Consider the following 26977-nt stretch of genomic DNA (forward strand, 5'->3'; position numbering starts at 1 on the left):
GAAAGAAGTCCTGTGTGTGTGACCCTCAATTTGGCCATGTGCAATCACTCACATAACCAGGGGCATCAAACAGTGAAGCACCAGAGTCCTTGTTCCCTTTGCCAGTGACCCTGGTGAAGCTCTTACAGTGAATAACTCTGCTAAAGTTTATGTGCAGTTGCAGGCTTTAATGTTGTGTTTCTCAATTAACTGGTGCTTTTTCCTTTCAGCTTTTTTTTTTAAAGAAACTTCTGAGTCTTCTTTGTTTTGTGCATTTTTATTATTATTTTAAACCTTGCCTTGCTAATGCTTGTCAGAACTAAATGGTCCAGTGAGAAGATGCCTCATTTCAGGTTGGAAAAGGTGCAAAATTTTTTGTTATTTGTAGGATCAAGATGGCTAAGCAATTATTGATAACTCTTCTGGTTCTGGAGACCTTTGAGTTGGTGAGGCAGAATGGAAAGATTGTTTTCCAATTAAAGGTTAATACCATGTAGTATCTGAAGTGTTTTATTGTGAAGGTTACCTACCCATTAGAGAGGTTTTGGCTGCTATGGGCTGAATTGGTGTGCCTGACAAGTGTGGTGAAGTTTGGGATCTTGTTGTCTGGAATAGTGTCTTTCTATGTGCTGAGGGATCTGTGGTGCAGAGGAGTAAAATACTTAAAGTCATGTTTTGAGCAAAACTGAGGGACAGCAGACATCCTCTTAAAACTTCCTCTGCAGTCTGATAGCCATTTGTCTTTCTTCTGTGGCCCAGCAAACACCAACAAATTGGTTGTCACTTTTGTGTAGCAATCGAAGTTCTTTCCTCTCAAAGCTTTTGCAGACTTAATAACAAACAGGAGAAGGGGAGGACGATCAGACCCTAGAAATATAGGAAGTATGTTGCTCAATACCTTTTTGGCTGTGTGTTTTTAATTTATCTATCTTGTATTGTGTGCAAATGTGAACATGTCATTGTAATCTGTGCTTATTCATGAATGTAGCTGCATGCTCTGTTTCCTTCCCTTTCTTTTTCAGCTGATTGAGGCTCTTGGCCAGGAGAGCAAATGCTGGGCTGTAAGTGTGGAAATGGAGCCGTTGTGAGAAACTGAGAATAGCAGTTCCCACTGGGTGTAGGTTGCGGTACTAAAGCAGCAGAGTATTTAATCAGATGCTTGATGTTGAACATAAACATCTATAATCAATTTTGAGTGGGTTTAGGGTTAAACAAGTGGTCTCCTTGAGGCTGGTGAGGCCACTTCAGGAGGTGCATAAGTGTTTTGCTGAATGAGAATTGACTTGACAGCTGGCACCAGGACACTTGGACTGGATTTGGCAACCACAAAACACAGGCAAAACTGATCGTGAGATGGTCTGAGCTAGGTTTTGCGCAAATGGGTAACTGTTGCCTGTCTGAGTGTCCCATTTCCTTGCCAGTTTGAACACTAAAAGTAAATATGTATGTGTTCTCTTAATAATTAATTCTCTTTGTACAAGGATTTTTATTTTGTCAGAAGGCTTACCAGCTTACTGACGTAGCTTCTCCTGCCCTGTCTGGCAGTCATATCCCTGGATTTATTCATTCGGTACAGACTGTTGGGTTGTGATGACAAGCACCTCTACACGTTTTGTACTAGGTTGTGTGTAGTTTCATTAAAAGTTTATGCCCTAATGTACGTAAAGAGAAAACTTTCCTGTGCATCCCTTGGTCATAAAAATGTAGTGATTACTTTGTGAATGGAGAAATATTTTTTCCTAACATAAAGACAATAGCCTGAGTCCATAGATTAATTTTATAATAGATTTCTTAAAATGAAAGTGTTATTTTGCGTGTTTTGCTTGTTGTCTGCCAGAACAAAATCCACAGCTGTTTTTTGCAGGAACCTGCTATACCCTGAACTCTGATGTGGGACATGGGCAAAGCAGCTTTTTGTTCTTGTCATTCTTCCTCAAATACCCAGGTTTTGTACTGTGATAATTTTAGCACTTCAAATGCAGAAAAATGCTTTGTCCTTACGTGGCTTGGTAGCTAATTTTGAACATATGTGTAGTGGAAATACTTTGTTTTGTACCTGAGAAAATGAAGATGAAATGGCAGTTTGCTCAGGATCGCTTATGGGATGGCACCAGGCTGGGCCTCATGGCTACCAGGACAGACGCCATCTGCCGAAGCGGGGCAGCTTTGCTGGGGGGCTGTTGTGTAACTCGGCCACACGTGCCTGGCACAGGAAGGATGGGTCTGTCAGAGCAATGCGGGTGAATACGGAGAGAGATGGGGGAGAGTGCCAGGTCCAGGCAGGCTTGAAGAAGGGCACATGGAGACAGGAGAAAACCCAGCGCCTCTGGGTGAGGCGGTGCTGCAGTGCTGCAGGTCAGTGGCATGGTGGTGTGGATACGCATGCCTAGAGCCAGCCCATCTCTTCAGGGACAGCCCTCGGGGTTGGGTTGGTTCTTCACGGCACGGCCCGGGGCTGGTGGGCGATACCCAAACTGCCCTTGGCACCCCAGCTTGCGCAGGCTCTGCTGTCCCCACTGAGGCCTGGTGTCGGCTGCTTGGCTCTCTGTGAGAAGAAGCTGTGGAAAAGGGGGAACGAGACCCTCCCGGGGGAGTGTGAAGATGACCCCTCCCGTGGCTCCTCAAGCCAGGACTTTTGTGGTTGTTATCAGTAACAAAACTGTTTGTTAGGAAACAAACCCAGCTTGCTTCTTGTTTTGAGGCAGAAAATGAGCTGGAAATGGGAGATGTCTAACTTCAAGAGCAGTGAAGTAACTCTTTCAGAACAATTTTTGTTAGAAGACCTTCAAAAGCATTTATTTATTTGTCATCTAAGGAAAGGTGAATACGTAACACTTCACGTAGCTCTAATATTTACTGATATTTAAATGCTAAAGTCACTGCACAGTAAAACTTGGACAATTAAGAATAAAAACACTGACTTAACAGTTTTATAACCCTCAAACTGATTAATTAGCTAAGAGTATCCCAATTTCTGACAGAATAATTGATGCTTAGAGAGGTATGAATTTACATATCAAGGTCTCAGCGAAGCCCTCTGGGATCACAGCTTGCTCCTTATGTTATACAGCCAGACTTCAAGTGCAACAAAGTTTAACATTTTTATGTCAAGAAGTTTTTCAGATGTCAGTGTTTAGGCATCAAAAATTAAACCACAGCAACAAAAATTTAAAAAAATGCAGAGAAATGGCTCCTGAGTGATAGGAAGCCTGCTCTGTATAGAGCCCTTGATTTCAGGGGAGAAGCTATTTGGAAGTTCACTTCATGAGGTCCCAGCTCAAAGCCTTCTGAAAATTGATAGAAGGATGACCAGTGACAACAGCAGGCTTTGAATCAGGTGAAAGATGATTTGTGGTTTTTGCTACTTCTGTTGTAGATGTGAACACATCTCTCTTGATTTTTCACATGCAGGAGTATGGTTCATATAGCTGTAGTATTGGTGCAAGGTTTTGGTCTGACGTGGAGTGCACACATCTCCCACTTCCCTGAGGTTCCTGGAAGGTGCTGCTGAGTGCTGCAGGCTGGTTACAGGTCCTGGGCACTAGTGCCCGATGTGCAAATAATGCGACGAGAAGGGTCACAGGAGATACGATGAGTCTCTTCTTCAGGCGGGCCAAACCCTTGTAAGCGGTGCTGCGGCTGATGCTGTGGAGGGTACTGCCCTTCTGTAGGTGGACCCTGTGCACTAAAGCTAGTCCCATGGAGCAGCTGCAGATACGTGGGCTGAGTTTCTCTCCGGGGTTTTCCTGAGGCTTGTAGAGTAAGAAGTTTCACTGGTTTCTCGGCAGTTTATTTTCTTTTTTATAACTGGAGTCTGTTGACAGATGCTGACAGTAATTTTGGAGAGACAAACATTGTTTTGGTAGCTCTTTTATCCTTATGCTGTACCATCCTAGCCATTAATGCCTGTTGGGTTTGATTTCTGCAGAAAATTGTGTGCTTCACACATGAAATTCGTAGCTTATTGAGGTGCCTAAATTAATTAATTTAGCCTAACTTTAAGGAGCAGGTTGTACAGACCATGGTCTCAGACCTCAGCGAATGTTAATTTGAGGTACCATGTGTGAGAAGCCCCTGTAGCATAGTGCTGAGCCTCCTTAATACCTGCCTATTGCATGCAAGGTTTTTGAAAGATTTCGCAGAGGGGAAATCTGTGTGAGCCCTTCTTCTTTGAGAAGACTTATCTAGAATTTATACTAGACTTCATGCTCTGAGGCTGCTGATCTTAAACAAATGTCACTTAAGGATATTTTGAAGGCTTTCTTGCCGACTGCCGTGTTTTGTCGATGAATTACTTGAATGGTGGTGCTTCAAATGGTTTCTGGTTTTTATAAAGCACTTTCTACCTTTATTTTAAGTTTTTAACTCTTGCACAGGATTTTAAAAGTACGGAACTATACCATCTCCTTATTTTGAACAACCCCAGAAGACTGTTTGGTACCAAACTGTTTTTGATTTGAGTGTAACTTATGTTTGCAGGTAATGTGCCTCAGTGTTTTGTTCTTGGTATGAAGATCAAACAGCTTGTAAAAGAGGATTGTCCTTGAGTTACGCACATTTCACTTCTGCTGTTTGGCCTGATGGCTGTTAACAGCCACTTACACTATGGAGCCACTTTATAGTGAAACCTTTGATGTGCCCCTTCACCTGTACCTCCTCTGTTCTCTCTGCTCAGTAGATCAGCTACATGGTAGGTGGTCTTTCCATAACAGAGGAGCTGTTACTTGACATGTGCAACATTGCATTGCACAACATTGCTCTAGGAGCAGTGAGAGAGATTTACTATTTCACTTGATTACCAAATTGATTTGGCCCTTTGAAATTCACTATAAACTGGGTCTGCTATGAATTTGAGCTTCAGAGAAGCCCGTGCTGATGGCCTTGCATAGATTATTGCATCCCAATCTTGCATGTCTTTTTGCAAAGCTTTCTTTTATTCTTAATTTATATTTCCTTTCTTGCTGCAGTTTTTTCTCTATTTTGTATTGTAGGATCCGGATATTCACCCCTTGAAGATGACGAAGATGTGTATGCACGCAATAGATATAAAGGTGAATGCTTTGCTTATGTGCTAAAGAGGATCAGCTGATTGCTAAGAGAAAGCTTCATTCTTTTTCTTTTCATGGATTATAAAATCCTGGAGATCCAGCTCCATTGTTTTTTCTCATGGATTTTTAGATCAAGATTTAATTTCTACTTTTTTAACAATGGAAATTAGACCAAGTACTGATCACCACTCTTTTATGCACCTGAGTAAGTAACTTTTGCACTGCCTTTGCTCTTGGATGATCAGGTTGTTAAATCATGAAAATCTAGGAAGAGCTTCTCTTTCTTCTTCATACATCCTAACAAAACCATCAATGATAACCTGACTCAAAACCTGGGCCTGCTGATGGTAATGTATAGAAGTACATGCAAGAGAACTTGATTTTCATGACTCTTTTTTTCCCCATAAAGTTGCTCGCATTTCAGGTTAACTTGCTACCTGAAATGTCAAGTGAAGTGTGAAGTGTGTACAAGTGAACGTGTACATTCTGAAAACAAATTATGTCGTTGGATGAATGAGTGAATGGACTGGTGTGTTTGTAAAGCAAGTTCAGCTTTTCTTCCCTGTTCTAGAAGATTTTGCCATTCAGCAAGATTGAGGAGGTTTTTTGCCACTACTGGTAAATCTTCCATTTACTATGTCCATTTTCTTAAAAAGTCTGTTTCTGTCTTAGTACCCTTCTCCTTCAAAATTCCTGAGAAACCTATACAGTAAAGAAATTTATCATTTAATTTGTCACTTTAAATGGTAACTGTGTTTCATTTTAGTAAACTAATCTGTGGACATGCTAGAATTGTAACATTTTGATTACTTGAAAATACGGGGTATTGGTGTCTTGTTGTACGTTATTGATTCTCTGCAAAGAATCAATGGGGCCTTATAAAGGTGTAAGTCATAAAGTAATTCAGACATTTATGAACAACAAAGAGGAAAGCACAGATGCTATGGCTGTGTTGCTGTTTTCATAAATGTCTTATGTTCCTCCCAGTAAAATACTTCAGTATAAAATTCTGCTTTCAAGCACATGCAGAAATATTTCTCTAAAGCTTTTTTTGGGTAAACTTATTTTTCTTTGCCATGTAACGTGTAACCCTCTGCAGACACATAGAAAAAGAATTCCAGAGATCATGAAGATAAATGAATGCCAATATATGCCAGGGCAAGCAAGTAGTTAAAATGCGGATCCTGTATAATTTTCTTTTACACGGTGATCCAAAATGGATTATACTTATGTCAGCCAAAATGTCACTAGGGTAAGTGGAACACAATGACTCATTCATGCAGATATTAAAAACTGCCCTGAGTTTGGAAGCGCTACTGCCAAATGTTGAAGATCAGACAATGTGAGTCTTAAGAGTATAAAGCATTGGAGTAGAAAGGGCTCACTCTTCATTAGCATACTTAAGTTGGTATTGGGGGGAAGGGGGTAGAGAAAGACAAAGCAAGAAAAAATGGAGCTGAGTAGCTACGTTCAGACCTTCTCTTTATATGTGCAGTCCAGCATTTTGGGTATGCCCCATTGCTTGATAAATAAAGCTTCCCAGTAAAAAATAACTAAATGATTTTGCTTAACTGATGCTAACATATGTAAACAGTCTTGGTTTTTGTATGCACATGTACTCACTAAACAGTGGAACTGAGCACACAAATTCCTCCTATTTGGCATCTGCAAACAAAACATTGCAGTTTACTGGGTGGGGGGGATTCGACCCTTTTGTCTTAATCTGGTGTTTTTCAGCTTGTTTGGCTCTCCAGAGAAACATCACTGAGACTTTTGTGCCCACAACATTTTTAAAGAGTTTTTCCTTTCCTCCCTGGTGAACCCTCAGCTCTTTTGGCTGGTGTACCAGCAAGGAACAGTACAACCTGTCACTTTGCATGCTGCTTGTGAAGGAATCATAGAACCATTAAGGTTGGAAAAGACTTCAAGGATCATCAAGTCTAACTGTCGACCCACACTACCTAACTCACTAAACCATGTCCCTAAGCACCATATCTACACATTTCTTGAACACCTCCAGGGATGGTGACTCCACCACTTCCCTGGGCAGCCTGTTCCAATGCCTGATCACTCTTCCAGTGAAGAAATTTTTTCTAATATCTAGCCTAAACCTCCCCTGACACAACTTGAGGCCATTTCCTCTTGTCCTACCACTTGTTACTTTAGAGAAGAGGCCAGCACTCACCTCACTACACCCTCCTTTCAGGTAGTTGTAGAGAGTGATAAGGTCTCCTCTCAGCCTCCTCTTCTCTAGACTAAACAACCCCAGCTCCCTCAGCCGCTCCTCATAAGACCTGTGCTCCAGACCCTTCACCAGCTTCGTTGCCCTTCTCTGGACCTGCTCCAGCACCTCAATGTCCTTCTTGTGGTGAGGGGCCCAAAACTGAACACAGGATTCAAGGTGTGGCCTCACCAGTGCTGAGTACAGGGACACAATCACTTCCCTAGTCCTGCTGGCCACACTGTTGCTGATGCAGGCCAGGTTGCCATTGTCAGGAAATGCTCTGCTCGGGCTGGTGTTTAAACAGGACTGAGGGGCTGGAGGAAACGATGCTCTAGGAAATGCTTTCCTTCCTACCACTTGGCACGGCTGTCTTGGATCATGTTTGATGAAGAAAGACTTCCCAAATACAGCAGTTCCTGTGTTCGTCACAGCTCTAGTGCGACTGCTTTTATGGTCTTCATTCCTAATATGTTTTCTCAAATACCGTAATGATAAAATACCAGCCCTAGCTGTAGAGGCGATGTTGTGGCTTGAACCGTTTCTGCTTGCTGTCTGTTTTCCAGTTGTTTCAAACACAGGATCGAGTTTCGGAAATGTTTTATTACTAAGTTGTAATGCAAGGTGTTGTATTGCTGGGGAATGGTGCAAACTTTCTGTTAAACAGAAAACCATTACATAGGTCTTGATATGTAAAAGCTCAAATTTCAGTTAAGTGAACAGAGCCCAGTACAGACGGTGAAGCTCCAGAAGAGATGCCTGGGAAACCTGTAGCTTTTCATATTCCCAGGGCCTTCAGGAACACGAGTGATCTTGTCTTGAGGCAGAGAACAGCTTGTGTGACCTCTTGGGGCCTCATCAAGCCCTAATATTCCATAAATACTCCGTGTAGGTGATGAGCCTTTGAAAACCAATATGTGCCTTCACGTAAAGATAAACAAACTTTGATCTAAAACTTTGTTGTATCGTTTGATGTGCTTTCAGGCACATAAGCTTTTCAAGTTAGCTGGGGATTTTTCAGTGATATCAGTTGGTCTGAATCCAGATATATGCCCCTTTATAAACCTTGCCTGACCCACTTTCTTCTAATCACATTCAGTTCTAGAGTAAGCATAATAATGTTTTAGATCAAACAGATGTTCCTCCTAAGCTCTTCAAGTTATCTGCCTCCAAAAGCAAGTCTGTTTTTGTTTTTCTTTCTGACAGTATAATTTGGTCTAGTAAGAGATGTATTACCCCTCCCTAGGAACCTTGCTTTGTTTCTCTCTGTAGACCACCATAGCTGCAGTGACACAACAGGAAGGCCTTATTCTTTTTCAGTATTCCATTTGTGCATTAAACTGTATTTGTTAGCTGGTAGCCACTTCTTTTTTTAAATATGTGTCCAGCTGTTCACTCAAGGCAGGCATATATTATAAAGCTACAAAAATTCCCCAAAAATTGCAGAAAAACTCAGGCAATTTGCACTACCTGAAACAGCTGCTTTGCCTTTTTTATTAGCCTCTTGATCATGTTGCAATGTGTATTTATTTTAACATAATTTACAAGGGAATTCAGCCATGTGTGTTTCCATCTTATATATGTGGAATACCAGAGGCATAAATATATTGAATTGATTTGCTGAAGGATTACCTAGCTGGCTGGAGCAAAAGCTCAGCATACCAGAGTCTTCATCCCCCCGCCCCGTTGTACCCCTTCAGTCAGTGTTGTGCAAGTAAGTTCAGGTTTAAACTCCTCTGCAGAAAAACAGAGGCCTCCTTAGTTAAGAAGATCCTGCAGGAAGGTGGGCAGCTACAGAGGCTGCAGAGATGGGTGCTTTCATCACTCATTACTTCTGCAGCAGTTGATGGACTTCTGTTCTTGTTAGCTCACTCTCCTCACCTGCTTTCCCAATTTTAATTTGGTTCACAGCAAGCATGAGAAATGTGAGCCACTGTGATACAGCCCCTCAATAAAGTGGCCCTAGTCAGCTGATGTGGTTTTTTTTTTCTTTTTTAATGTCTTTTTAATGTCTAATGTTTTTTGTCTTTTTTAATGGTAACTATGGGGTAGAGATTAGGGTGAAGGACAGCAAATATTTCTAAAAAAAAAAAAAAACAACACACAAAAAAAACCCCCAACAACAAAAAAACCCACTCACCACAAACTACTTTGCATAATTGTAAGGTGAATAGTGGAGGATGCATTTGACATTCAGTACTTTTGGAAAACAGGACTGTAGGGGGAAAAAAGCAGAGATGGGATGATTGTGTGGCTGAGCCAAAAAGCTGAGCTGCACTCTGCCCCGACCTGATGTTTGCTGTTAGACTGGTCTGCTCGTTCCTCATGCCTCAGTTACTGTGTATTTGGTGACACTGGGAATCATGAGACTTACACATCTTTGTAAAGGGTTTTCACGTGTCTTGGTGAAATACAAAAATAAGCATGTCACAATACAATACAACTGCTTCAAAAACGGACTAATCTAGAGGAACATGCTCTTGGTCTAGCCAAAAGCTTGACAATTAGTCTCTGATTTTAGTCCTCAGATGCTATTTATGTTGATTCAGGACCAGCACAGCAAAATGTAGGTGCAAAATGTAATTTCCATTGGGAAAGTGTAAATATGTCCTAGAGGCATTGTACACTGAATATAAATATCCCATGTATGAAAAATATAACAGCCTGCATTGATTTTTGTTCATTGATGTGTGGAGCTGATCCAAATAATGTAGAAAAATATGTATAATAACTATAGGAATTAAGAGCTAGAAGTAAATATCTGCCAAAGGTGATAGAGAAAATATTTTTAAATGTCTCCTGTGACTTTGTAATGATGAAGGCTAAAACTCTTTGTGTTTTGTTTGGGTTTTTTTCCCCCATCTTTCTTGCAGACTTCAAAAGTTTTGTCATGTACCTCCCGCGTGTCACACATTGTCACACAGGATTTCAGGACCTGTCATTGTTCTCTTTTTGCCTTGCAATCCCTCCTTCAGTATGTCCTTTTCAAATCTTTTAACTGAGAAGGGGCAGGCTTGTCACTCCTCATGTGGGAAACTCCTATTGAGAAGCTGCCTGCTGCAGAAAAAGCACGGCTTTCTTGGTGTACCCTGTTGTCAAAGCTAAACAAATATTTTGAAGCTTTGGCTGGGAAGTCTCAATTTGATACTGCTCCCATCAGTATCAGAATGTGGTGGTAAATCCTCACAAGAAGACGGTACCCATATCCTGAGTATAGCCCTGACGAGTTAAAGGTTCAGTTTTATGTACGTGTTTCACTTTTTCCCATGAGTTCGGCAGGAGCATTAGCCATGAAGTCCCAGCCAAATTCCAGCTTTCCTCTGACTTGGCAGATCCATCCATGTCACTGACTTGGATCCAGGAGCAACTAGAAGGTAGTTCTCATACTTCAAGCTACATTTCCATTATATTAGGGAAAGGTAGTCCTCCACCCATGTTTTGAGGTGAAGAGTACAACCTATGAAGTCCAGACCTTTGAGAACATTTACAACTGAATTTAAATTTCTGCAGCTTGGGTTCCCTTTTCTGAGTACATGCTAACTATGTAGTATGCTCGTGAGTGAGCATCAACACCCTCTGAAGGATTTGACAGTAGGAAGGGCAGGGGTTTGTGCTGTCAAATATATATGCATTGTGCCTGAATGCATGTTGCACTTGGAAGCTACACATTACTACCAGAAAGAGAGGAATAAGGTCGGATCTTTCTCAAAAGCTCTTCACTTGGTCTGTTGGATTTAGATGCTTGCCTTCAGATTTAATTATGGCAATGGTATTGTGCCCATTTGCTGGTAGAAGGCTATTTTGTTGGCAATGTGAAGAATATTTGAATGTTGCAGTGTGGCACCACAGAACTGCTGAGAACAGTGAGGGAGCGGCTGTTCTTATATACCTCACAAGTTCCGGTTGAGGCTTAGTTCTGGGTGCTAACTTGGGAAGTAACTTTGCAAAACTGGAGCCATACTTCAATACTGAATGGTTATTCTGACACGTGGAGGTTGTGTACAGGTAGGTTTGAAGTATTGGCAATATGATTTATGTTAAGTCACATCCTTTGTAACTGGGACAGCTTGAACTATCACAGACTTCAGCCAAGGCAGTGTCCTTTACTGCACAATTTATTATGGAAGATTTTTATTTTTAATGAGCAGCAAGAGAACTGAATGTTGTAAAGATGACAACTCCAGCTAGACTAAATGTGTTCCTAATGCAAACTTATGTTACCAAGGAGAAGCTGTATGTATCCATTTGAAAACAAGAGGGGAAAAAAGGTCCAGTTGTCATCAAGCTGTCCACATGGTGGCACACTTATTCCATGGACAAAAATACATAGACCACACACCCACCCCACCACCCCACTCTAATGGCTACAATCTTTAATGTTTGTGATATAGAAGAGCTGCTCGTATGTGAAGGCCTGACCTTCTGGTGTATAAGATTTAGTGCACCTTGATGCACTCTTACTTCTCCACTTTGAGGAATCGTGGCTTTTTAAATAAGACTTTTTTTTTCCCATTTCTTCTCTGTGACCTTGAATAAAGAAAGTGATTTTATGTTTGTGTCTGACCTTTTACATTCTGCAAAGTAGTATGAGTGTTTTTTTGTTCTCTGTGCTAGAAACACCATGGTGCTCCCCCATTAAGGTGAAACATGGTTATGCAAACTGCAGGACACCTCAAGGGGAATATTACAAGAATGTATTGGGGACAAGATGTGATATTCGCTGTCAAAAAGGCTATGAACTGCATGGCCCTCAGCAGCTAATTTGTCAGTCAAGCAAACGCTGGTCTGGGAAAGTGCTGTGCAAACGTAAGTAGCAGTAAAATCTGTGTGTGTGGCTTGTGCCTCAGATTCCACAGACAATAAACTTTACTTGTTTTTGAAATGGTGATCTTGGGATTGTTATTTGCATTTTAAACATTGACACTATACTTAGATATGTATATTAGCTTGTTGCTGAGGTTCTTACAGTGGTCCATGGCATGATAAGTATCATGAGTGGTACATGTACTCTTGACAGAGGACAAAGGGAACATTTTATGAGTGTGAGATTTTGATTTGAGGGAATAATTTTTATGACAGAGCCATAAAGCTGCTTTAAGATATTGCCCATCTTGGATTTTGTAAGCTGACACAATTTGTATCAGGTATCTAAGTGGGCTCTTGCAGTAAAACATTTTCTGAGAATAGAGGAATATCTACTCGTCATCTTTTTCTCATATAAGTATTGCATTAGGCCAGTGTGTATGTAAATTTAAATTTGAAATGCAGCTAATAAGAACAGTGTGAAAAGTCTCCTGTGTGACATTACTTTCTCCCACTTCTCGTTTCGTATCTGCATCCTTATTTCTGTGTAATACTCCACATTCACATTACTCTGAAAGGGAATAACAGGTTTCCAGAAATCTTTGTTTCCTCTTCCAGAAAAGCGCTGCCCCACTCTGTCCATGCCCACCAACGGGGGCTTCAAGTGTTTAGATGGTGCCTACTTTGGCTCAAGGTGCGAGTACTACTGTTCACCAGGATACCAGTTGAAAGGCGACCGTATAGTAACGTGCATGGACAACAAAGTTTGGAGTGGCCGGCCAGCATCCTGTGTTGGTAAGTAGGATGGTTAATCTGCATCCTGGAAAGTCTACATCTTGAGGTACCTGTTGGTGCCAGAGTCCTCCAAATTAATTCCAAAATGCTCTTCTATTAAGTTCCTGGGGGAAAAAAACAACTGTCCCTTTTGAGGAAGCAGAGAACAGTTTTCCGAGGGATTCAGAGCACTCTCTGTCACTTAGTACTTTCAGTCCCAAGTGCCCATCTTTCTTACACACACACTATCAGGTCCAAGCATTATCACTTTAATAAAAATGAGGCTGGTGTAAATGGTCAGTGCTTACAATGCTTATAACAACCTTTGCTGATCTCCTGGGTGACTCATTGGTAGTCTGTAATTACTGTGCTGCTCTTCTAGCATGTTCTGTGTGCTGGAGTCTGTCCTGCTCTCTGCAACTTCATGATAAAAGAGCTTTGAAACTAAATCCTTTGTCTGACCTCCCCTGTTGCTTTTCTTTCTTGGCATCATGATTTCCAAATATATCCAGGGAATACGAATGAATTGTAGTTACCAGCATGGTTGCAGTGAGCTAGACTAAGTATCAGCCTAGTTCACATTAGTTATGCCAGCAATCTTCATTACATAGTCAGCAGTCTCCTGGGAACCTTGGCTGGAATAATTGTTTTTATATACATGAATCAAAAGAGAGATAAACAAACATTGAGATTTAACTTTCCTTCCTGCTAATGAGATTTCAGCAGATAGTGAAGTCTCAGCTGCTGCTCTTGTTTCTGGGAAGTCACTGATAAAAGGTTTAGCAGCCCAAAAAGGAAAGTAGTTTTTTGTCCATCTGAATTGGCTACCAGTAATTTAAGCTTGTGGGTGGTAGGGTATTTTTTCTCTGTGTTTTCTGGGTATAATAACTTGGTTTTCCTCAGAATGCCTGTGGCTCAGTCTAGGTTAGCAAATGGCTTTGGAGTCTCTCCACTGTGGCCTGACGTTCGTAGAATTTTGTTCAGGTTTCCTGTTATTTGTGCTCTACAAATGTAGAAATGAGCTCGTTGCTTAAGTCTAGGCTGTTTGTGGTGTCTCTTGTTTTTGTTTACAAAAACAATGCTTGTCATTCTCAATGGTGTGGGCAGAGGAAGAAAACCAAACTCTTTTAAGCTTGGAAATAATGAAATGTTGTCCTCTGTATTTTCTGTCACTTCAGAGCCTCATCTGTTCGCAGCAATGGGGTGCCTATTAAAGAGAATGCTGTCTTGAAGAGTAGAGTAAGCAAGTATGTCTTAAGTGAAAAAAAGAGGCTAAGTTAGCATTAGCGCTTGTTTTTGATTCCAAAAATGCAGGATAGTTGTTGGATAGGGTATGATTGCAAGTCCCAAGTAATACAGTAAAAGTAATGCTATTATTTAAGTTCTGGTAATACCGCATAGTATGGAGAAGTATGAATAAGGTTATCTTTTGACCTCTTGATAGGTAGGACAGGGATTTTTTTGTGACCAGACATCACCCTAACGGTATAATGCAGTTTGCAATTGAACACATATCCCTTATTGTAATTCAGTAGTTACAGAAAAGTCATCAGTGAACTGTATCCTATAAAAGCTTACCAGCAGCCAGGAGACAACTGGCTGAACAGCTCACTTTCAGCTGAGGAGTAAAATTAAGGGGTGAGGAGAGCAAAGAAATAGAAAGGCAAAGATGCTGGTTTATTTCTTATTTTAGCATATAAGCAATTAGTTGCACTGTGCACAGCAGGGATGTTACGTGTGACCATAGGCATAGGCTAGTAAAGTTCATGTCATTGTGAATAGGTAGGGAAGTGACACCAAGTATGGAAAAATTGCTGCAGACCTGAACTTGTAATTCTTTTGAAAACCTCTCTCTCTCTACCCTTTTGTACTGCAGTCACACTGCTTAGCATTTTTGCTAAAAACTATGTGGGGTTCAAAGTGCAGTAGTGAGGATCCATGTAGGAAAGGCATCAGGCTAACATTGTTGAAACAGGTATTCATTAAAAGGGTGGGGAGGAAAGGTTAGTTTCTGTAATTCAAGAAAATGAAGTATGTTTTAGCAGTCACTTATGGAAGCCGTTACAGACCATGAGTATTCTATTCTGTCCTTACACAGCAGCCTCTCTGTTCCCTGCCCCCCTCCTGTAAGAGGAAAGATATCCTTCATGTTGCTTGAAATAACTTTGATTTAAAAAGACCAACGTATAGCTGGTTTTGGTTATCAGTTAGCTAAAAATGCCCATACTCACTTGAGTAATATTTCCATTATACCCTTAATGCACTGTAACATAGATTGAAATGGGTATTTTCCTCTAGAAGATTGAACAATGTCACCGTCTTTTCTTCTATAAAGGTTTAATTTTCCTGCCGATTGTATAGCGGAGGTTGTGGTAAATGGCTGTCACTATGCTAAGTCATCCTTTTGTCACATCCTAAGACTGTATTGATTGATAGGTAGTTAACTAACAGCTTCCAGCTATGGATGTCTGAAACAAGCTTTGCACTCTGAGTCATCAATTATACAGGCCCTGATAATGGATATTTTGAAATACCGAGCAATGCCTTGTGGAGGTGAGTGGGGAGAGCACGACAATGTTTTTCATTCCCCCTTTTATGATTTACAGTCTCTTAATCTCTTTATGCTTTTGACACAGACTAATGTTTTGAATTAACTTCCAGACATCATTTAATGTCATCAGCAGTCGGTAATAACAGCGTGTTTATGTAGCAGCAGACTGCTTACCTACCCCATACAGACTCTTGAATAAGCAAGCAGTGGGCATGCAGTACCATTCCTCTGTTTCTTTCATGTTGTCATCCCAAATTCACAAGCAAATAAACATAAACCTTTAACAACCTATGAGAAAGGCAGTTAACAAGCTCTTTAAATTTTGTTGAAATTGTTAATACAGCCAGTCCCAGAAGTATGTTTAAAAATAAATAAATCTAAAAACTATTTGAAATCTTAGCGTTTTTCTCCACAAAGCTCAGAAGGCTGCTTTAAAATTCAGTGTTGCACTGCTGACCTTCTGGTGCAATGTCTGCAATGCCACTTCCCTGTGTGGAACCAGAGTACCAGTTGCTGCTGCTGAGTAACCAAGAAAGGCAACAACTTACAAGAATGTAAGAGAAGGAGTGGCTGAACAGTGTCAATCTTTTTATGAGAACTCGGTTTCCCTGCCCATGGTGTAAACCTTGCAGGCAGGATTCACCTATTTAATCCATAGCCCTGCTAAACAGCTTAAATAAATCCGCTTAGCTTTTCACTGGTCTTTCAGCAGTGACACTGTAGCAAAAGCATAAGACCAGCCGTATGGGGTTGGACACCTTGCAGCATGTCCTTGCTCCAACTCTGGCCAGGATTACCTCTTAAGTGAGAGGGTCTGACAGTCCAGCGCTTACAGGATCATTTTTCCCTCTGATAAATCAGAATCATTTTTCCCTCTGATAAATCTCCCCATCAGTCAGAAATCTTGTGGGTTCCTCCACTGGGGTTTGGTTTGAAACCAGTTTAGTTTTCAAACCTGTAAGTGGGCACCATTTTACATTTTATTGAAGGTGGGGTGGGTTGGTTTTTTTTGGGGGGGTGGGATGTTTAATTTTTGTCACTTGTGCATTTGCCTGGATTTTCTCTGGTCACCTTCTCCGCAATTAAATGGGTTGGGGTTTTTCAGATCTGTCTTCCTTGTGCCAAGCTGTGGCCCAGGTGCCTAATATGCTGTAGATGGGCTGAAACTTCATACAAGGGCATGAGGAGAAAGACCTGGCCACTGCAATTAAAGAGCATCTTTGGTAGACAGCTGCTTTCTCTTGGTCTGTTTCGAAGCAGAGTTATTCTGGTAGGGGTCACTTAGTGCCTGTTGGATACTAAGAGGCTTCTGAAATGACCAAAGAAAATATCCTTTCCAGGAATTTTTAAGTCCAGCTGTGGCATTGCTTTTTCAGTGAGGACTATGTAAAGAAATTTACAATAACAATAAAATTTTTCAATTTACAATAACTGCTTTAAATTGGCTTTTTACATTGCTGAGGGTTAATCACTGTTACCTCTTACTCTTCTTATGAAAAAAGTGAAAAGTACAGGCTGCACCTGCCCTGGCTGGGACAGCTCCAATGTTGAGGAGGCCAGCTGAAGGTGATCCCAGGTTATGCTGACAGCCGTGCAAGAGCTGTGAAGAAAATGCACAGCTGTAACAGATGCACGGGAGCCCATTTCTGTGATATTTATTTCACCAGATACTGAACCTCCAAGAATCCAGTGCCCGAGCGTGAAGGAGAAAACCGCAGAGCCCAACAAGTTGACAGCCAGAGTGTTCTGGGACACCCCGGAGGGAAGGGACACTGCTGACGGGATTCTGACAGAGTAGGTGCAAATCTGTAAAGGTTTGCATTTTCTCCTTTTTGTTCCTGGGGTTCTTGGTTAGTAATTCAGCTGATGAGGGGTGGCCAGGTGCCCTTTCCCCTTAATTCATCCGAGATGCTTATTATAGCTGTCACATGTCAATGGCCTGTAAAGAATTGCATGTTTAATTGAAAAATTAAAAATTGACAACTTGATTCATTCAGGATCTGGCTTGTAGAGAAGCAGCAAATTGTTGTGGTTATTTAAGAGCTGATGGAATAAATGACAATAGCATTTTGACTGCACCTGTGAAATTTTCCAGAGCTTCTTTGTGGGTCTTTCCTTTTGGAGGTAGCAGCAGAGGCAATTTTGACTGTCTTAAAGAAAATTAATTATGTCACAAAACAATACCTGTAATCATCTTTAGGTTTCTTCCTGAAGTAGTGCTGACTACTGATGACACAGTATTCTGCAGTTACTTGTAAAGTAGTGCCTCTGATTTGAAACTTAAGGAGCTTTAAACATTGGATTTAAACTTAACACTTTCTTCAGAATTTCCTTGTCAAGTTTTATGGTTTCACAATCACATTTTTGAGAAGAGCAGTGTGCACTTGTGATGGTACGACTGTCTCTGATTTTTCCCATCTTTATCATGCAGGATTTAGGTCAGTCTATTAGAATATTGTAATGGAAAGAGTATAGAGAATCTGCTTTTTTCATTATGCAAGTTACATCTTCTAACTCTATATTAGTGGACTAGTTAAGTTTAAAATCTCAAAGTTGTAAGCTTAAACAGGTTTACAGTTTTATGTGAATACAAAAAAAGCTGTTGCAAGACACAGTCACATTGCCTTTTTATTGTTGCAGTTTAAATAATACCAGAAAGAAGAATTAATTACACAAAACCAATACTGCCATTAAGGTCTAATGTGATAATTCTATGGCAATTAACAGCATAAAAAAAAAAAAAAACCTGATAAAACAAAAACTTTGAAAAGTGTCACCATGAAGAAATTCCAAAATCTTTTTGATGACATGTCTGACAGGCAAAAAAAATTGGGGAACAGCCCATGTAGACTTTGTCATATGAGTAACTCTTCACAGCTCAGAAGAGGGTAGCTGCCAGATCTGTGGAAGCTTTTCCATAAATCTGTTTTCATAAACTCTTGCTAAACTGTGATGTTTTATAGAGCGTACAGTGCTTTCCTTAAATGCACCGAGTCCTGCAGTGCTGTGAGTATGTAAGCTTTCCTGTTAACATGGAACACTGCTCAACCTCACTGCTTCAGTACTGAGGATACGCTTAATATGTCTGAATTCTCCTGACACATTTGCAGGATAGGAACAAGTTCTAGGTGAAAACATTGCTGTGGATCACCACACCCTTCTGCTGTGACAATAAAATCTCGCTTTCTGTTCCATTTTTGTACATTTCTGTAATCATAGGAGCAGTGCAGAGCAGACAGATGGAATATGTCCCTGTTGTAAGATGCTGGAAGTTTTGTTACGTAGTGCTGGCTTTGGGTTATGCTGTGGCCCTGACAGTGGATTATTCAGGATGCAAAATGAGGGAGGATTAATCTCAGTTTTTCCTTATGTAAAGAAAAGGAAGCTTAAGTTCCTTTGGGCATGGCGTGATGCTTGGCTACGCTGTGGATTTCCTCCCTTGTGTCAGCAGGCTTGGACCATTTTGTACAACTCCAGGGTGGGCTGGTGGTAGCAAGTTTAAACGATTTGGTCTCTGCTGCCCAGCTTCTTCCTTTGCTTATTGTCAGTCTTGAGTCATGTAGTGCAGCCAGACAATCTTAGCGTGTCACAACCTTCACTCTTCATGCTTTTACAGAATTGTCAGTAGGAAAATACAGGTAAATTTATGAAAGTCTGTCCTTTTATCTCCTGTTTTAGTGTTATTTTGAAAGGCCTGCCACCAGGGTCACATTTTCCAGAAGGCGACCACAAAATCCAATATACTGTATATGACAGAGCTGAAAACAAAGGCACTTGCAAATTTCTTGTTAAAGTCAGAGGTAAGAATGATGTTTTGCCATATATAAATATGGTCACTGATTTGCATCCAGCTTAGTAGGCAGTTTGAGCAATGTTCTCATTTCTGTACTTGTCTGTATATGTATGTGTATATAAACTGTATGTCAGTACTTAAAAGGGAAAACACTGTCTTGCTTGAGACCCTGGGGGCCAGGCCTGCAGCAGGGTGGGTGGCTGGCACTCCCGCACACTGGGGAAGAGCTTCGTTGATCAGTCCTGCCTCCAGCTCTTCACCCCTTCCCTCCCTGCTGGCTTCCACCCGATACTTAGCTTGTGAGCTGCTGTAACACATATGCGAAGGAGTTTTTTCAGCTGTGACTCACATCTGTCAAGCAGGGCTGCCCTTTCATGAGTCCAGATCTTGAAATCTGGAGTTGAATATACAGAGAGGAAACCTCTTCAGCTCTCCTTGTGCTACATGACCTTTTGTCACCACCATGATACCACAATCACATGCATACACCTATACATCTGTGTAATTTTAGTTTACATATGAATTAAGAGAGAATTTTTTGTTTGGTTGGTTGGGTTTTTGAAGTACATGGCTCTAATAATATAGAAAGCAAACAGAAAAATTTCTTCTATATTGGCATTTCACTGGCCATGCCACCCTAGTAACAAACAGGGTGATTCATGCCTTGTCTTTCTTTTTTCTTTTTTCTTTTTTCTTTTTTCTTTTTTCTTTTGCCTTTTGCTTAAAGTCAGGCGCTGTGTGAAATTAAATGCCCCAGATAACGGCTACATCAAGTGTTCAGGTGATGGAAATAACTACGGTGCTACATGCGAGTTCTCCTGCATTGGTGGCTATGAGCTGCAAGGAAGCCCTGCTAGAGTATGCCAGTACAATTTGGGGTGGTCAGGAGTGGAGCCAACCTGTTCACGTAAGTGAGTATTTCACCACTTTGCCAGAAGGGCTGCCAGAGCAATGGTTCTCATGGCAGTGAGATTTTGGGAAGGGTTGGTGAGATGGAATACAGCTGCAAACTTTAGTGCCCTAGAAGTAAGAAACTCATCATCTTTGTCTGCTCTGCCAATTTGCACTTAACAGCTGAAGCCTTTGCCACCTTTGTCTGCTCTTTCCTCTGATGATGACGGTATCTCACAACTGATAGTGTATTTTAGCCCAAAGCTCTGTACAAAACTTTACATGCTGGAGTCAATCCATTTTGCAAGCCAGAACAGCTTAAGATAAAATTGTTGGTTTCAATGAGGCCAGTATTTCACCCATATCTTCTTCTTTATTATTCTCTTGTTCCAGCGCTTCTGCTATCTAACAGTTTGTGCTTTTAGAAATAGATCTGTTTTCAGTATAACTTTCATTTTAAATTTAATTCTAGCAATGAATATTAATGTGAATGTGAGGACTGCAGCTGCACTTCTGGATCAATTTTATGAGAAGCGGAGACTGCTAATTATTTCAACTCCTACTGCAGCCAACTTCTTCTACAGGATGCAGTTAGGAATGCTGCAGGTAAAACAGTTTTGGGGGAGGGTGGAACTATTTTTTTTTCTTTAAATAAAGACACAAGAGGACAAGCTCCACTGTTTGATATAAATCCAAAAACTTCAGCTGTTTTATTGCAGCCAATGGAGGATCTGACTGAAGCAGTAGTGGTTCTGGATTAATTCTTTTTACATGGGTTTGAGTTGAAACATCTCACCAATCTGATTCAGCTCCATTCTGGATTGTGCTGCCTCTGACCGACCAGTTGCTGAATCCCAGACAGTTCTGGCCCTCTTCCATCCTCTCCAAATTAATTTACTAATCATTCTAAAGAAGTTGAACAAAACAGAAACTAGCCAGCACTTCAGTGGTTGCAGTTCATGCAAACCAGGCTTACAGACTTTATAACTACAATGCAAGAAGTGTGAATAGCTTCAGAAATAACCAGTGCCCCAGCAAACAAAGGACCAGAGACTCAGCAGAGAAATCAGCCAGAGTGCTAGAGATAGCACCTGGGGTATTACTTCTGGTAATTGTCCTTCTCGCATGTTGTAATGCTCTCCTTGGGTTCTTGCTAGACTTAGAGATGTATCTCAGAAACGTATCTTCGTCCTCAGTGAAAGGAGCCAGTCCTGTATTCTTTCAAAGTGGCAAGTGTTTCCATCTTGTTTCTTTTCTCACAACTGTAACAAAATTCAGTATAAATAGTCATTGGGATATGAACATGATGATGTTTTTAACTGCTGGCTTAAGTTATAGTTGTATTAAAAAAAGTTTTTCTTTTCTCACCTTAGATTAACTTGGCAAGAAAATTCAATATATTGATCAAAATGAAATAGTTTAAAATGCTAAATTTAATGACTATAGTACTTCTCCCAATGCTTGACAGTGGACGAGCAAGTTGGCATGAAAGAAAACTTTCTGCAGTCAACTTCCATTTCACAAACCTTGATTTGATCGCCAAATTAGATTACTGTCACAATGCTTAATGCCCTGGCATCTTTTCAGGTCGTTACAAAGACAAGTTTATATTTCTCCTAGGTGGTCCCTGTGTGTTGTTTTTCTTAGAGTAGTTAAGAATCTGTCATTTAACATCCCCTGGAGTCATAAGGCTGTTGCTCTTTGCAGTGAGAATTAGAGACTTTTCAAAGTATGCTCTCATTTCAGTTTAAACCATCTCACTAGCATAAGAAGATCGGATTCGTTATGAACGCTCACTGCATGCTCCAACAACCTCCTATTCTCTAACTGGTGACTAACACACCTCTCTTCTTGTAACCTTTCCAGCCCGCACAGTGTGGTTTAGACCTCCGACATGTTACCGTAGTTGAATTGGTTGGTGTCTTCCCAGCACAGATAGGAAGAATAGGTGTAAAGCTGCTGCCCCCATCACTTGCCCTGCAACTCAGGTAAAGTAAGCTCTCACTACTGTTGTGTTTGCACCTTAGCATACATGATGTATTGCTTTTGACTCCCTGCATCTTAACTCCCTAAAATGACATTTTCTACTCTAGTGTACATAGCTAGACACTGGAAGGTAGATGGTGATGAGTAAGTTCTAGGATTAATTTGCTCTCTGTGTAATAGCTACTGCAAATTCATGGACATTTTTATGAAACAGGCATTTTATGAAGATAAGAGCATAGACTTCAGCTTGTTTCACATTTAAATAGGTCACAGCTGTGATCCATTTAAATGCAAAACAAGCTGAAGTCTATGCAGCTCTTTCAAGTGCCATGTCTTCTTGCCCCTTTGCTCAAACTGAGTGAATTTCTGAATTCACGTGAACTCCCTGTGTATCCCTTTGATCATATTACAGGTCTATATTTTTGGGTGCTGCCACTGAAAACACTTGAAGTATGTCTGTATTTGTGCTGGAGTTGGTCTGATACAGTCATGACAGGCCACAATCACTTTGCAAGGACAGCTGTGGAGCAGCTGCCAGTGCAGCCCTAAATGGCCGCGACAGCTCATCTTCTCTGCAGCACTGCTGGTGGTTGTGGCCAGGCCAGGAGGGGAAGCAGTGGTTGGTCTTTGAAGTTCCACATGTAGAAATTATATGGGCAGTAGTTCAAAGGGGAAATTATCTCAGCCTCCCCAGCCTGCCTACAACATTCAGCAGTTTTACTGAGGTGCCTAAACTGTTTTGACTTGGTTTTAGACTGACATGGGGTTGGTTTTCACTTGAAAGAGACACTTCAAGTGCCAGTGTTTCCTAGGGACAGGAGGACTACAAGAGCCAAAAGTGAAGGCCTGATTGGCCAGGAAAGTAGTAGCTATTCAGGAAAAAAGTCCAGAAGCATTTTAGGCAACATCTTCTGTGATATGCCTGAGGAAATGGAGCACGTTTTAATTGAGGACAATAAAAATGCTGACAAGTCAGAGAGATTTTTTTTGGATTGCAAAAAATAAAAACATTTGTTCTCTCTAGAAGGAAAAAGAGAGCACAAAGAGCCTCTCTTTTATTCAGAAAAGTAAAAGTACTTTTAGTAAAGTTGAAATGGTTTTCTTGTGGCTCTGTAGAAAATAATAAGCTCTGGTAACACCTCATTCCCTGCATCCCCCACCCCCACCCCACAACCTTTAATGGACCTACATTTTCGAAACTGGAATGGTATGACTTGCCCTGCACTCAGTGAAAGTTAGTTTTCCTGATTGTTTTCTCTGTTGTTACTGCAGTGTGTGAATTATAGGATTCAGTTCTGGAAGGCACTTAAATCAAAACGAAATATACCCTTAAGCATCCTGAATAAAGATGCTGTCCAAAATTGTCACTCAGTAAGCTAATGAGCACTAGTTAAAACTTTGGAAACCTCAGAAGGTTAGGGTTGGGATTTGCAGAAGGTAAGCATTTTTCTTAGGTGAGATGAGGCACAAGAGGAATGTAGTTTCCTATCACCATCGCTTAGCTTCAAACTTTACTTTAGTTTGAATTTAATAGCCAAGCTCACTAATTGCAACAAGAAGATGCCTAAAGCACTCAAACTTGTTAGGAGGCTGAGGAAGGTCAATTTTGATGCTTTGCACCTTACCAACCAACATCCCCCCTAGTCTTTCTTCCTCACGGCAGCTTTCCTCTCCTTACACCATTCTGTCACGGCTGCCTGAATTTATTTTCCCCACACCAATGATTTTGACTGACTGCATGACTAGGGATCTTCTAGTTCATCACTTCTTCAAAGAAAAGATAAAAAAAGCACCAAGGATGTACTTCTGTTACTGTCCCACCTCCAGAGGAGCTCAAATGACCCCTTTTATCATGCAAAAGGAAGGGGCTCAGCCATAATTAGCAATGGCTTTTGTTCTAAATTGGAGTTACCACCAAGTAGATGGTTATTATTAGGAAGCCATGAAAACTGGCTCCAATAATTTTGTCCTGCTTTTTCTTATTGTGGTTTTATACCACGTGGCAGCCAAGAAAGGGAATAGTCTACTTGTAAGTCTAGCTCCATCACAGGGGTTTTCATTAGGCAATGTATATAGTACTTTTTTTGTCTTATGTTGTTTTTCTTCTGTGATAGCAATAGGAAATGGTATGAGCTATATTAACAGTCAGAGGTCTGAGAAGAAAAGAGAGCTGAGTGCAAGTTACCTTGACCCTTCCTTAATGCAGAGGTACAGCCTACAGCACATGCAGACACCTGCTCTCAATGTGACTCTTTTTTTCTTACAGCTGAAACAAAGCGGACCCTTTATAGTCCTCTCTGACCATTCCCACCTTCCTCTGGTTAGACCCAACAGGCTGGTTCTGCCATTTACAGTTAGTTTGAAGTGCCCAGGCAGCAGATGTCAGGCTTTAACAAAACAAGTTCCTTATTTTGCAGGCTGCTGCTGAGGATCCCTCATTACAATTTCAACATCGTGGTGATGGACAAACACGGAATGGACAAGGAACGCTATCCTTTCCCAGCAACACCAGCTGAGCTCTTTGCACTTATTGACAATTTTCCCTTGAGAAAAGAAGAGATGAAACTGCAAGCAGAAATTGGTCAGTCATGTCCCTAATCCAGGACTGCAGGGCCTGCAGTTGTCAGTGAATTTTTTTTAATCCATGTAATTTTCCCGTTGGTGCTACACAAAGCATGGCTTTTTTAATCACTGATGTACAGATTTTTTGTGTGTATTGTTAAGTCTGTCTGGCTGTGTAGCTACACTGCATAGAAGTATGCATGATGCTTTTTTATATTTTCAGCCATCTTCAGATGAACGTGTACGTAGGATTACTACCCAATGGAATTTCTTGTACAGAGAGTGAAGAACTGAGGCACGTTTCTGAGAGTTTATTTTGGATTTTTCATTCAGTGTAAAATCGGGGTTTCTTTCTTACTGTTTGTAAGTCTTTTTATTAATAAAATATTGTTTTGCAAACAGATAGTTGTCTAAAATTCCTCTTGGAGATAAATTGGTCGATTAATTCAAAAGTTGGATCAAAATTTCTCTCTGTAAACCACTGTAACAGAGACATTGGCCTCAGATTGAAAGTGTACAAGCAACCTGGTGGTGTCTTTTGGTTCCACTAATAATAGGGTTGATCCCAGACACAAAGCATAAGCCGAAGGCAATGCAAATACCTGTTTTCAAGGAGAAGATAGCTGATAGCAGGAGAATGGAAGTCAGTGCCAGAAGGAATACGATACAGGAACAGTGAGCAGTGTAGAAGATGGGCAGCAATTACTAAAGGCCACATACTGCAGTGACTGATAGAAAAAAACGCTCTTACCTGATATGCTTGTGTTTCTGGGTTTTCATGTCCAGTGGACTCAGAGTAGCAGATTTCTTTCCCCTCTTCATCTTGGAGACAGACCAGGCTGTTGATTTGATGGCAGGGAAACGCTACCCCCAGGGAGACTTCATCAAGGATTTGTCATTTCCAGATCTGTGAAAATACTTGTTTGCAAGTCATCACTTAACAAATTAACAAAACAGTTCCCTGCTTAATAAAGTGTTAGGAGGCAATCAAAAAATGAAAGAGTTTTCTGTTGTTTTATTATAGTCCACAGTCTTGCCACTCTACTGCAAAGAGTATATGTCATGCATGAAGCATATAAGCATCAAAGGAGTGAAAACTGAGAATTACAACTTTGGATACCTGTTCATGATGTGTAATTTGACATGCCTGAAAAGCAGCACTCCAGAGTCTGTGCTGTTCATCCTTGATGCTCAAGAGCACAGTCATGTTTTGTCAGCCAAATGCTTGTCTTTGATCATAAGGTAGATTGTTTAACTTTACACTCTGGTATCGGCAGAGGAATGGGTTGTCAGCATCTTTAAAGCAGTCCTTACCAGAATTCGGTCTCTCACACCCTCTGAAATTAGAAAATCTCAATTAAAATGTTGCTCCTGCAAGTGAATTCATGAGGGAATAAATGCGAAGAGAGGGAAATCAGCCCTGACACTAGCTAGCAAAAGCTAATTTGTGGACTGAAGCGTGACAGCACCAAGGAGGAGGTGGTGGGGGTAGGCCGTGTCTTCTGAACAGGATGGTCTGCTTTCGAGTGTGTTAGGAGATGGTATGAAAGCATGGCATGGCCCGGTGAGGGCCCCCTGCTATGCCGACGCCAAAGGCAATGAACATCTGGATACAGCCTGAACTCTGCAGGTGGTGGTGCCAGGTTTGCTTTCTAAGTTTTGCCATTAGGAATAAGATGTAAGGACAGCATTGGTGACAAAAAAATCACAGAAATAGCATTTCTGTTCTAGACCTGACCAAACCAAAAAGAAAGTAAGTCCTGGACCCACTCTAAAGGAGCAAGGAGGATAAAAACCAGCGTGCCGATGGTCACAGCTGTACCCCTTTCCTCTGCTGCCTAACACCAATGGTTAAGAAAATTAGACACAGCTGTGCACACCACATCACTTCATGCCTTAAGTGTCGCACATGGAACAGAGGGAGCCTGGGGACACAGCCATACACATACTGCATGGTCACAGTTCTCTGGCTTGTGTTGTTCAGCATGCATACACTTACAGCATGAATGCACAGGTGGACAGGTTTTGTGTCATGTGTCCCATCTTCCCCCCCCCATTGAAAAAGCACATCAACTGATTTCCAATTATTTAAAATTCATAAATAATCTCCAATGGGTATGATTTTTCTACTGTATTGCTGCAATTACAATCTGCTGCTACTCCATTTTGATTTCAGTACAGAATCGGGGCATCCAGTCATCTTTCATGACTGGGTAAACAGGAGTGGGGCTTCATGATTGCTGCGATTGGGAAAGTGATTGCAATCACTAGGCTGTTACAGGAAATTGAATTAAGTGGAGGAGAGTGCATGAGTGATTGGATTACTAGTTATAGTTCTACACAGAACATCTATTAAAATCTTGTGATCA

The 26977-nt window shown here is 41.0% G+C and overlaps 1 protein-coding gene across 1 annotated transcript; it reads left to right on the forward strand.

Moving 5' to 3' along the window:
* The first annotated feature begins 2213 nt into the window (after positions 1 to 2213).
* SRPX (sushi-repeat containing protein, X-linked) lies at positions 2214 to 25005 on the forward strand. The gene is made up of 10 exons (XM_010077752.1): positions 2214 to 2334; positions 4971 to 5030; positions 11863 to 12054; positions 12670 to 12846; positions 17044 to 17170; positions 19055 to 19176; positions 19897 to 20076; positions 20533 to 20666; positions 21927 to 22048; positions 24464 to 25005. Exons 1-10 carry the CDS (start codon positions 2214 to 2216, stop codon positions 24642 to 24644), a joined length of 1416 nt encoding a protein of 471 aa, XP_010076054.1. The 3' UTR covers positions 24645 to 25005.
* The last annotated feature ends 1972 nt before the right edge of the window (positions 25006 to 26977 follow it).

This window comes from Pterocles gutturalis, unplaced genomic scaffold, assembly GCF_000699245.1.
Source record: "Pterocles gutturalis isolate BGI_N339 unplaced genomic scaffold, ASM69924v1 scaffold911, whole genome shotgun sequence".
NCBI lineage: Eukaryota > Metazoa > Chordata > Aves > Pterocliformes > Pteroclidae > Pterocles > Pterocles gutturalis.

Bases quoted from the DNA above. Each gene is read 5' to 3' on its own strand.
- SRPX (XM_010077752.1), top strand. From the start codon at position 2,214: ATGCGGGTGAATACGGAGAGAGATGGGGGAGAGTGCCAGGTCCAGGCA. The intron at 2,335-4,970 runs GTCAGTGGCATG...TTTGTATTGTAG, and splicing joins GCGGTGCTGCAGTGCTGCAG to GATCCGGATATTCACCCCTT. The intron at 20,667-21,926 runs GTAAAACAGTTT...TAACCTTTCCAG, and splicing joins TGCAGTTAGGAATGCTGCAG to CCCGCACAGTGTGGTTTAGA.